Source organism: Sinocyclocheilus grahami, unplaced genomic scaffold (assembly GCF_001515645.1).
Source record: "Sinocyclocheilus grahami isolate Dianchi unplaced genomic scaffold, SAMN03320097.WGS_v1.1 scaffold24.1, whole genome shotgun sequence".
In the NCBI taxonomy this organism is placed as follows: domain Eukaryota; kingdom Metazoa; phylum Chordata; class Actinopteri; order Cypriniformes; family Cyprinidae; genus Sinocyclocheilus; species Sinocyclocheilus grahami.
The window spans coordinates 89,253-102,347 of NW_015505203.1; the positions used below are offsets into that span (position 1 = coordinate 89,253).

General features: G+C 37.2%; 1 protein-coding gene across 1 annotated transcript; it reads left to right on the forward strand.

Moving 5' to 3' along the window:
- The first annotated feature begins 1,889 nt into the window (after positions 1-1,889).
- Positions 1,890-12,020, forward strand: LOC107561702 (phospholipid scramblase 1-like). Its single transcript, XM_016246182.1, has 9 exons — positions 1,890-2,130; positions 5,017-5,226; positions 5,437-5,501; positions 5,853-5,895; positions 8,178-8,398; positions 9,441-9,602; positions 9,718-9,882; positions 10,639-10,706; positions 10,852-12,020. Exons 2-8 carry the CDS (start codon positions 5,049-5,051, stop codon positions 10,696-10,698), a joined length of 894 nt encoding a protein of 297 aa, XP_016101668.1. The 5' UTR covers positions 1,890-2,130; positions 5,017-5,048; the 3' UTR covers positions 10,699-10,706; positions 10,852-12,020.
- The last annotated feature ends 1,075 nt before the right edge of the window (positions 12,021-13,095 follow it).

A 13,095-nucleotide genomic window follows, 5' to 3' on the forward strand; every position in this document is an offset into this window, starting at 1 on the left:
TTTCTAATATTGGCTAATAAATGTTATGGTTCCCAAATATTGTGTATCTCTTGTGATTGTATTGGTTATTTTATGAGATTTGATGCAAGCATTGTAACTAGTTGATATTCGTACACTCTCTGAATGTTCTGTCATTTGGAGACTCTGTGTGTGGCCTGTTCAGCTATCAGATAATCTCGTCTCACCCAATTTCATCGTTTCAAAACATTGGATTCCCATCTATGTACACCAAAACGGTCTCTCTCTCTTTCTCATTAGGGATGTTCGTAGTATTATCAGAGGGAGCACACACACACATACATAAGCAAGTTGGGAAAAAAGCCGGAGCCTGCCTCTGCGGATGGCCTACCAGCAGTCTGACACGTTTTCTCTTTTCCTCTTTTCCCTCCCTATCCTAATTATTGCTATTTCTGGCAACTGGGGCCACCAGACATAGACGAGCTTGTTGACAGACAACCCATGGTGAAAATAAACTACCTTTACTAAACAAGACCGGTGCAATCCGCCCAGATGTCTGTCAACAGAGACTGAGAACAAATCGTTGCCTCTAATTAGTCTAAAATGAGTGTGTGTGTGTGTGAGATCATTTCTGACAATCCCGCCTTCTCATTTCTGCCCTATAAATACCCAGAATCTTCCTGAGTTCCAAATTTAGAACAATGAAATTCTAAAGAGTGCATTGCCAGCGCAAATATAAGCCCTTTTGTAAAATAAGTTATGTTTTTCACTATTGTGTATATTCATTGTCTGTAACAATTCTTGTACAGATACAGCATTTTCCCAAAATGTTTCCAATAATATAACGGGTGGTTCATTTTCAGTGCTTAATATGGTGATTCAATAAGATATTGAGTAATGCGCAGAGTGCAAATTGCACTCTAATTTCATCCAGTGTCTTGAAATCTGTGGATCAGTGGTTCTACAATGCTGCTCACTACATTTGCGATTCATTAAATGCAAAATAAATTTGTCTGGTTTTCAGACTGCACTCGGTTTTGTCTTATGCATGTTGAGCAAGTCAAAAGTATATGCCAATTCTTTTCTTTCATTATTGAGTCAGTAGCCTACATGCAGTCAACTAGTTACTGTTAAGTGGCAATTCAAAATGCACAACATTATAACTACCATTACATCTAAACCACAGACGTTACAGGACATTACAGATAGAAACTATATTGTATATCTCTGGAAAATGCAGTCTCTTAATTGAAAACGCAGCTAGAGATTTTAAGATTTTGAGTTATACATCAAAAGTTCACCATAAAATCTGAGAAAGCATATTGAGTTGCATTTTTCCCCCAAAAAAATTCATTCATTACTCTTTCTGCTTTAATAGAGCCATTAGCTGTGTGACATATTGGCTAAATGCACACGATCAGTGATGAGAATTTAAATGCAATTAATATTTTATAAATAAACAATTTAAGGATTAATTATCCTTGCAGTGACGTTGAATAGACAAAAGAAAAAAAGTTGTCTTTCAAAACGTTAATGTTGTATGTTTTAATTCTATGGAAAGGAAGCCTACAAAGTGGCTGTGTTCCACATTTATAGGTTTTCACGGGCTGTGCAGTTTTAAGAGCTGAGAATTATTGTTCTATATCGGTGTTTCTCAACCCTGGTCCTGGGCACCCCCCAGCACTGCACATTTTGTGTGTCTCCCTAATCAAACACACCTGATTCAACTCATTAGCTCATTAAAAGAAACTCCAGGACCTGAAATGGGTGTCAGATAAGGGAGACATACAAAATGTGCAGTGTTGGGGGGCGCTCAGGACCAGGGTTGAGAAACACTGTTCTATATAAACGTCTGTGGCTTTAGCTTTACCTGTTATTTTGCTTTTTGTACACCACACGTCTGATCATACAAAATTATATCTGAAAATCCGTGATGAGGTTTCTTTAGGGCAAGTCATAGCTCTAAGAGAAGATGTGTGTGTACTTTAGAGCAGATAATTGTGATAATAATTAACACTTTAGACTTTCTTACTATAAAATATTCCTAGTCCAGTCCACACTGGACTGCATTTTGCTGCTGAACTGGCAGTCAAGTGATTCCTTAATGCCATTAGGACTAATAACACCATCATCTCTGGAGAAATTGTTTTCGGAACAAGCTGGGGAATTCAGGCTAGTATTTACCAAGCAGACTGACACCGTTTATGTTGAGTGGACTTGCAGCATTAATTATTTTGATACCGAAACTACAGATTTATGTTTTCCAGTAGGGCTGCACGATTATGACAAAAATCATAATTTTTCTATGGTGTTAAGCCTCAAATGTCAACTATACATCGGATTGGTTTCTCTTTAAATAAAAAGATGAAAAATATGCATGGTATTATAATTTTAAACTAAAATTAAAACGATGGAAAAACCCTTAAGATAACATGTAGAAAGAAAAACACATATCTCAAGCGTGCAGAATAACATAAGTGGACTTTGAATGATTAATTGCTGCTTTGAACGATTACGTAATTGTGGCATCCGTAATTGTAATTGTGATTAGAAATTAAATTAATTATGGAGCCCAATTTTCCAGTCTTGTTCATGGAAGTCATTTATCTAATGCATTACTCAAGAAAAAAAAAAAGGGCTTGTCTCACTCATCCTTTGTCCTGGTTAATGACTCAAACAATGTTTAGCACTGGAAAACTGGAATGGCAAGATGGGAGTGTTAAAAAAAATACAATCACAAGACTTAAATGTCAAAGGTTTTAATGAGGAAAGGTCAACAATTATTCAGCATTTCTATACAGAAACTGGTTTGCTTTCAAAATTCATAAATTTCTGCCAGAAAGATTTCCATGTGATGTTTCAAAATCCTTTTTAGGAACTTGCATCATATTTGTCACAAGTTATGCAGATTTTCTTATTTACTACTCTAAATATTTACTGTTGTTAGAAAATGCCGTTTTAGCAAGTCTGAATAATGAGGTTTTTTTTCTTAACATAAAGCTTTGAGCCATGGACACATGACCATGAACAGTAAGATAACATAATGGAAGCAGGATGCAATTCCATGTGGCAGGTCTTGAGAATCAAATTAGCAACAATTGAAAGCCTAGATTCAACATGAAACCACATTTTAAACACAAGGGGGAAAAAACAATGAAACCTACAGCGTTTCACAATGAACACTGTAGCCAAAACTTGTCACCAAACAATGCCCTTGCCATTCATCAGTAAGCTTCATTACTTCAACAGCAAGCAATGTGCCATGAATGCTCTTAATTCAGTGATTCCTCCGTGTGAGTGGTCAGGAGTATTTGGGGGAAATTTTAACTACATATTAAATTTTAGTTTTACTTAAACACCACTTTCTCCCTCCAAAGTAAAATGTTTGCAAGTGTGTTTCGAGGACCTCAGGCATGTTGATGCAAGGCAGGGTCTTCTCTGCTGGCAATGAAAGGCACTGTTGTTTCTGCACCTCATGTCTGTCAGTTTTGAATAGACAACTTTTTTTCTTTGCACTAATTTGCATTTTCTGTCTCATTGTTTAGATAGGATATATTATAATGTCTGATCATGCCTGTATGATTGTGGAGGTAAAACATTTAATGGACTTCACCCTTAATACTGAAAATGTAAAGAAGTTTTATATGACAGTAGAAGAAGATTTCTCTTAACAGCCCCATTATGTAGAGGACAGCAGATCTAATGGTAAGGGTTGTGCCTGGATGAGGGTCCTTTGTGATGAGAGGGTTTCATTCCAATCAAAATCATGCCCATAATTTTAACGTGGCTGGGTCTTTCAGCATGACAATGATCCCAAACACACCGCCCGGGCAACGAATGAGTGGCTTCGTAAGAAGCATTTCAAGGTCCTGTAGTGGCCTAGCCAGTCTCCAGATCTCAGCCCCATAGAAAATCTTTGGAGGGAGTTTGAAAATCCGTGTTGCCCAGCGACAGCCCCAGAACATTACTGCTCTAGAGGAGATCTGCATGGAGGAATGGGCCAAAATACCAGCAACAGTGTGTGAAAACCTTGTGAAGACTTACAGAAAACGTTTGACCTCTGTCATTACCAACAAAGGGTATATAACAAAGTACTGAGATGAAATTATTGACCAAATACTTATTTTCCACCAAATTTGCAAATAAATTCTTTAAAAATCCTACAATGTGATTTTCTGGATTTTTTTTTTCTCATTTTGTCTCTCATAGTTGAGGTATACCTATGATGAAAATTACAGGCCTCTCTCATCTTTTTAAGTGGGAGAACTTGCACAATTGGTGGCTGACTAAATACTTTTTTTCCCCACTGTATCTGGTTGTTTGCAGAGTAAAGCGCTGATGTGAAATACAATTGCACGCATTGTTCATGATGTTATTATACTGTAGATAACCGCTACAAATAGTCAATATTGTTAATTATTTACAACCCCTTCCGGTTATTGGTGGGTCTTTTTTTAATACCTTTTTCCATTGGAATGCTTCGCATGTATACTGCGGTCTAAAATAGGTCCATCCCACTTCTGGGTTTATTAATTAAATGAGAATAAATCAGTCAGTTGTTCCAGTCATTTCATTATGCATGCCTACTCCCGGTCATATCCCAATGATGAGGCGTGATTGTGGGATTTCCATTGACATCTTGAATCGAACAATGCATTCCAAGTCATCAGGACTTTCTGCAGCATGTCAGGGAATCTGTGTATAATTTAAGACTCAAAAGAAGCTGGCTTATGCTAAGTAACTAAATACAGGCAGGGGGAAATCAACAAAAGAGTGGCTCAAAGACAACAAAATGTGGATTTTCTGACTTTTAGAAAGAGCCAAACAAGCAAAGCATCCAAAAATACACACAAACCAAATAATAACTCTATCTTTTCACAAATGTAGCAGACTTGCATGTGTACCAACTGTGTAATTTAAACAAACTAGACAAAATGCCAAGTCTAGATCCAGTATGTTATGACTTCAGATTTATTTTTACAGCATTGCCTAATGTCTCATCAGAGTAAACTAAGATTATATTTTTCTCCCTTTGCATATTAAATTATTTTATACCAGGCTACCCATCTCCACACCAGCCTCCTTATCCCATGCCCCAGCTAGGCGGACACTCCATGCCCCCCTATCCCATGGGAGGTTATGGAGAACCTGGACAGGGGACCCCACCAGCAGGGTTCCAAGCAGGATACCAGCCAGTTCCAGATCAGCCAATCATGTATCAGCCTGGTCCAGTTAGTCCAGCATCTCACCAGGGCCAACCATATGGAGGTATACATGTCTAAATTTACACTTAATTACAAAAATTGCTGGTAGGTAAATGGTAAACAATAGGTATTGAGAAAAGGTGACCACACAGGCCAAAGATGCATGACATTCATTCAAATGATTAATACAATAAAAACAATGCAACGCGTGTATTGTTAGATAATGCAGGCTAATGATGGTGTGCCTAATGGTCTTTCTCGCAACCTTCTCTAGCACCTGTACCTGCACCAGTTTCAGTTCCTGCTGGAGTACCACCTGGTCTGGAGTACCTCACTCAGGTCGGCCATGTCTTTTGGTACATTCAAATTCAGATAGTCGGAAAGCTTGTATTTACAAATTGAATGCACATGAATTCTACTGCAAAGTCGTGGTTATGATTGGGGAAACTTGGGAGTTTCAAAGTTGGGGATGAGTCTGTGAGACATGCTGGATGTAATGGTAGTTGACAGTAAATTTGTACTTTGGTTTTTTGTTTTTTTCGCAATGAGTCAAGTTGCATTTACAAAATATGATGATTGTAACTCAACTTGTAAATATGAACTTCCCAGGAAGAGTTGAACACACCAGTTCTCTCTGACATTTACTAAGTGTGTTTATGTCTTGTGACTAGTATACTCTTTTCATTTCAGATTGATCAGATCCTTATTCATCAGAAAGTGGAGTTGTTAGAGGGTGAGTCTTCTGTGTTATGTGCGTGTGGTAGGGGTTGAATGACTTCTGATTTTTTGAAGTCGACTTTTATGTGATGGAAGTCGACTAGTCGCTGATGACGTCATTAATGAACAAATAAGTCTGGAGCTGTGACAAACACGTTGTGCACAACTATGGCATATGACAGCGCTGCCCACATGGCTGTTGCTCCTATAACCGCTTTTTTTATCAGTTATTTTGTCTTTGGGTCGTTATATTTCTCACAGATTTCTGCTCATTCTAAATCAGATACAGATAAAGTAGCACAGTAAAGATTACATTAATATGAATGCATTAGTGAGAGCGACTGCATGTGTGAATTAATTCTACCTGACAGCGTCTCTCTACTATTAGTGAAGCTGTGGAATTTAGTTAAAGGGGTCCTATTATGCCTTTTCACTTTAATTTTAGTCAGTGTGTAGTGTGTATGTTTGGGCATAAAAAAGATCTAGAAAGTTACAAATCTCAAAGTCCACTCCAAAGGGAGATATTTAGTTTTTTAAAAATCCATTTTCCAAGAACTACAGCAAACGGCTCGTTTGGACTACAGCGTTTGGTTTCCGGGCTTTGTGATATCACAAAGCGGCTCATCGAATGGTTGGGGGGCGGGGAGGGGCGAGGTTGTGGTTAGAACGCTTGGTTGAGTGAGCGCATCAGATGAGACGACGAAGAAGTGCTGTTGCAGAGTTAGTGCGTCAGAGAAAACCAAGAAGAGCTGCTGTGCTGTAGCCTCAAATTTCTGGCATTTCTAGAACAGTGGTTCTCAATTCCAGTCCTCGCGTACCCCCGCTCTGCACATTTTGTGTGTTTCTCTTATTGCTTCATACATTTGTTATATTTGACTGTAAGTGCCCTGCGAAGTGGACATTACCGGATATTCCGCCATGATTCCAGTTCGAAGGGAGCGTATATGTTCCATACAAAGGGCATTAAAGTGTGCGAGACGTGAATTTAAGTTGTATTTATTTACAGAGGTATATTATGTCCAACTTCACACTTCTCTAGTAAGTTTCGTATGTCTGTGAAGACGCTGCAGGCAGTGGCGCAGCGCAAATCTAAATGAATATTCCAAAGTGAAGTAAACTTCAACGGATTTTCCCTGCTCAGGATGTAGGGAGCAATGCACACTGTGTAGGGAGCATGTCAATCAGAACACAGTTCATGCACGGAGGGAGCTCACTTCTAACGAGATGATCTGAATCAGGTGTGTTAACAAAGAGACGTGCAAAACATGCAGAGCGGGGGTGCGTGAGGACTGGAATTGAGAACCGCTGGTCTAGAACAATTCTTACAAATATAACGCGATGTAGCTCACACGAGTGAGAAGTGCCGGATTCCCAAAAGTTTTTGTTGAAAGACAGAGCAAGGGGCGGGGCAGTACTGAAACACCGTCTAAGCTGTTCGCCAATCACAACGCACTGGGACAGCTAACCAATCACAACACATTTTGTTTTTCGGAAGGCGGACCTTCATCAAAGCCGGAACTAATCGAGCCGTTTGTGCCAGCCTGGGGAGAGAGGTATTTTAATAATGTAAATTATGTGAAAAATAATGCGTTTTTCGAACCACCGAGCATGTTCTAGTACACCCCCAAAACAAAATCAAGACTTTGTAAAAGAGCATAATAGGACCCCTTTAAGAAATATATGCTTGAACTTTTCAGTTTCTAAGCTATTTTATTGAGAAATCACAGAACAGTGTTGACAATACATTTCCGCGCTTAATGATTCTGTGCGCGTCATGTACGAGCTACTGTCTGTAGCCTGTGTGTGTGCGTTACAGTGCAGCAGCGCATTAGATTAGAACGGCGATTAACTTACCTGTGCAATAAGCTGTTTAAAACGTGCATTCTCCCGTTCAATTTCGAGCATCCAGTAATATAATCACACGTCTTGTGGAGCGCTTTCAGAGTATGCATTTATTTGTCATTTGAACTGTTTGGAAACGGAGCGTAAATGTGGAAGTCCTTCAAAGATTTCTTATCCTGTTGCGCCCTCTATAGGACCCGCGACTAGTCGACGTCAAGCTTAAAGCGTCATGGCAGAGCATTGAAGTCGACTAGTCGATCAGTCGGTGCAACGCCTAGCGTGTGGTTGAAGCGGTTTACTCCGTAATTTGTGCTTGTCTGATTCGTTTTATGTGTTATATTTATTTTAACCTGAGACAATTATTCACTATTACTTTTTTGCTACTTTGTTTAAATTAGTGACTCAAAGATGGCTACAATTTTTCAACTTCGCTATATACATTTTGGTCTTCTACAGCAATCATTGGCTTTGAGACCAACAACCAGTATGAGATCAAGAACAGCCTCGGTCAAAAGATCTACTCTGCCAAAGAAAAAAATGACTGCTGCACACGCAACTGCTGTGGTGCCCTGCGCAGCTTTGACATGAAGATCAAAGACAACACCGATCGAGAGGTCATACGACTCATCCGACCTTACCGTTGTGTCTCCTGTTGGTGCCCCTGCTGCCTGCAAGAGGTAAAACAGACAAGTCATATCAAAGCTCTGCATTTAACTGTGTTAGTTTCATTAAGTCTCAAAAATCTGAAATCATGCTATGGGACCTGATGTTGTGTTGTTGAGGTTCAGCTAGTGACTTATTTGTAGGACATGCTGTGTGACCTACTACTGACATGAATGTGTGTGACTTATGAGTTATAAATGGCATGGAGTCAGTATGGACATATGACTCCATGCCACTCTGTCTTTGCAGAGCGTCTTCAATCAGCAATTGCGCAGTTTATTTAGTTTAAGATCAGTATGATTTTTGTTGCTGTTTTTGAAAAAATATTTTTTTTACAGCAAGGATTAACAGCCGTAATAAACTGATCAAAAGAACAGTAAAAACATTCATAATGTAGCGAAAGATTTCTATTTTAAATAAATGCAGTAAAACTTAACTTAAAGCCTTTGTGTAATGCATCATAAAGGGATATTAAAGGGTATAATTATTCATAATGTGCGTTGTAATACATCATATCTTGTCGTAAATAATTATAACTGAATTTAAGATGCATAGTGTAACAATGAATTAAGTTTTATAATGTATTAACTGGTTACAATTATTATTGAGATTGTACAATGCATTATAAGGTGAATTACAAGTCATAATTAATGCATTAAAACTACCTTTTTTTTTAAATGCACTCTACATAAAGGCTTTAAGTAAAGTGTTACCATAAATGCTGTTCTTTTAAACTGCATAAAAAAAACATTCAAAACATTAAGCAGCACAACTGTTTACACAACATTAATAATAAGAAGAAATGTTTCTTGAGCACCAAATCATATATTGGAATGATTTCTGAAGGATTGTGTGACATTAAAAACTGGAGTAATGGCTGCTGGAAATTCAGCTTTGCCATCATTATATTTTAATTTATTCCATTGAACAGTAATTTATTCCTCTTGAAAATTAGTGTATGTATGCACCCATAGCTGCTAGCATAGAAATCAATTTGGGCATTGCTGTACATTTTCTAATTTGTTATGACTATAAATGGCAATATTTCACCTTCAGATGGAGGTACAGGCGCCCCCAGGAACGACTGTAGGGTACGTGAAGCAGGACTGGGATCCCTGTTATCCAAAATTCTCCATCCAGGGGCCAAACAAGGAGACTGTGATGAAGCTTGAGGGGCCCTGCTTGGCATGTAACTGCTGTGGTGATGTGAACTTTGAGGTAACTTTTTAGAATTGGATTGTTGTTGGCATGTTGTTGCCTTGTTAATATACAAATTCAAAGATAAATTGGCAGGTTTGTGTTTCTAACCATAAATTTGCATTTCTCTCTTTAGCTCAAAGGCAAAGACGGTACCGGGAAGCCTATCGGTCGAATCAGTAAGCAGTGGAGTGGCCTGTTGAAGGAAGTCTTTACTGACACTGACAACTTTGGCATCCAGTTCCCTATGGACATGGATGTTAAGATGAAGGCTGTACTTATGGGCGTTTGCTTCCTTATTGTGAGTATTAAGCTAATGATCCGCAATAGTCTGAATGCTTCATAATGCCTTGGAGGGCATTGCAGTACCACAGATCTCTAACCATTATGCAACCACAATTCATAAATTCTCTCCTGGATATGAATGTGAAGCTAGCTTTCTACTACTGAGCTACTTTCTCTTTTTCCAGTATTGAGATATGTGACCCTGGACCACAAAAGCAGTCATAGGTAGCACGGCTATATTTGTAGCAATAGCCAACAATACATTGTATTGGTCAAAATGATCTATTTTTCTTTTGTGACAAAAATCTTTAGGATATTAATAAAGATCATATTCCATGAAGATACTTTGTAAATTTCCTACCGTAAATGTATCAAAACTTAATTTGATTAGTAATAATTTGCAATGCTAAGGACTTCATTTGGACAACTTTAAAGGCAATTTTCTCAATATTTAGATTTTTTTTGCACGCTCAGATTCCAGATTTTCAAATGGTTGTATCTCTGCAAAATATTGTCCTAACAAACCATAGATCAATGGAAAGCTTATTAATTCAGCTTTCAGATGATGTATAAATAAAGCAGACAGTCTGCTAATACTCTAATGACTGGTAGTTGAAATTAAGTTGCAAAGTTACTTATAGTTAGTAGAATGTCTAAAGTGGCGAAATAAAATGTTTCCAAATATTGTAATAGACCAAAAATCAGAGCATATTCTTCCCTACTAGATTCTGTTCGGACTCTTTGATCTTTTGTTCTCTTTTTCTTTTCATAGGATTTCGTGTTCTTTGAAAAAGTGGGAGAGACAAACCAGCGCAATACTGTATTCTCTTAGAGCTCTTGGTAAGTTACTTTTTAAGTAACATTTTTAACTAACTCATTATCTTTCAAGTCTTTTTTTTTTTTTTTTTTTTTAACTGATGAAATTCTCACATTTTTGTGGACGACGTCTGAGTCTGTACTACTATTATTTCCTGCATTTTCTTAGGTAACCAAAGCTATAGACAGCTGGCACTGCAGTGAAACCAAGGGACACGTTCAAGGTCATTTTGTAGGGTTCAGGTGGCCAGCAATATTGACAATGACAGGCGAGGTATCATGAGTAACTGTTCACTGGTGCCTTTTAAACAATCAGAGCCTATAATTATAAATTACTGTTACAATAGTATATCAACTAACATATATCTTTTTGTTACTTTAAATTTTTCTTTTTTATTTGAAATAAAATGTAACATGCATCCCTACGCATGTATTTCCAGACTTATTTCATGCATAAATATATTTTCAGTCTTTCTGAAGAAAATTCAGTTTTATTGTGCTAAATGCAAAGCCTTTTCGTTAAAACATACGGATGTTCCTACAGCCAAGTAATGCATGATGATGGGGGTTACATGCAAGTTAATGACTCTGGCAACAGCTGAAAAAAGGAAAAAACAAACAAGTAGTTGCATGGTTTTCTGTGTATAGACCAGTGACTTACTGTGGGTAGAATGTCAGTTGTTACTAATAGCTTTTTTTGGTGTGTGTCTGAAGAATGAGTGCACTACAGGGGTGCGCTTGTCAGTTTATAAAAGCCAGCCTCTCAATGAGTCCATCTTAATTCTTAGGGTGGTGTTAAATATGAATTATTTGCCAATTAAACCCGTGAGTAGCATGAAACACACACATGGAATTTCAGGAAACATAGTCCTGTGAATAGACTTTAATATTAATATTCCTGTCCTCATAAAAAAAATGTCATTATTTACAACATGAAAACATTTTATTTGGTTAGTTATATAGAGACTGGCCTTGTATCAATAAGAACGTATACTGAATGTATAACATTATTAAAATATACAGACCGAGGGGTGTTGAAACTTTTTTTGTTACATGTCTGTGTTTTGGTCACTATGTATTTCAAACGTTGATATAAATTTCCTGCATTTATACACTGGAAAAGATATAGTTATCAAGTTAAAATAAATATATAGATAGGGAACAACTTTATATCACTAACAGGGTGAATTGTAACAATAATAGAACACATGGACATCAATTAAAATTTTGTACACATTCATTTTGTTAATCAAATTTAACATCCCAGTAGCTAATTACTCATTTTTTTTCAACTTGTAATGTTACAGTGCTCTCTGGATCACCATGTAATCAATAAAAATGTGTCGTCTTGTGTATGTGTTTGTATTTATTTCTATAATGTACAATATTCTAACATTATACATAATAAACGTATAATATTATGTTGGTGGTTTGTGTGATTGTTACTGCATCTAGGAAAAGATTTAAAAACATACTGTACACATATTGTTGCAAAACCCCTAACATGTAACCAAATAAAAGACTTCAGATGTAGGCTTACGCTAAAATAACCGTCATTTGTAATTTTACAACGGCTAACCTAAGGAACAATAGTCTCGGTCACGCTTTTTATGCAAAATCACTCCTTACGACTTGCTTTAACACGTTCACGACGATTAGTGTTCACACAGTTCAACAACCCCTTTTTATAGCTATGTTTCATGTTTGTTTTAACATGATTCACATTAACTTATGCTTGGAAATTCAACAATAGCCAGAGGCGGACGGTAACTAAGTACATTTACTTGAGTATTGTACTTAAGTACACTTTTTGAGTATCTGTACTTTACTTGAGTATTATTTTTTCTGGGAACTTATGACTTTAACTTCACTACATTTGAAAGACAAATATTGTACTTTTCACTCCACTACATTTCTATCAAGGTCCTCGAAGTAGAAAGTCGTTACTCTGTAGCAGCTTTGAAAATCAGTGGGTGATTTTTTTCTTCTCTAAAATGTGACTCTCTCTTTTTTTCAGACAGTTTATCAGTAATCACTCTTGGGGCTACATGAAGTGATTTCCCAGCATTTTTTGAACACTGCACAGTTGCAAACGTGATATTTATTTACAACAATTCAATAATAAGTTAATATTGTGGTATATATTAGAAACAATATTGTCTGATTTTGCTAAATTGTGTACATGAAATATTACCTATAAAGCCACAGAAGAACTGTTGTGCATCTCCTAATAAAACACAATAGGTGATGGACTTGAAGCAGCACTGCATAGACTGTTCTGTGTGTGACATCAAAGTGCCACGAGAGCGATTAGACAGCTTTTTTTTTATTATTGTTTTGATGTCAAATAAGCCTTGCTGTTGTAAAGTTACACAGCTACAGTTGTGTTGCTGGGTTTTAAAGCAGGTTTGAT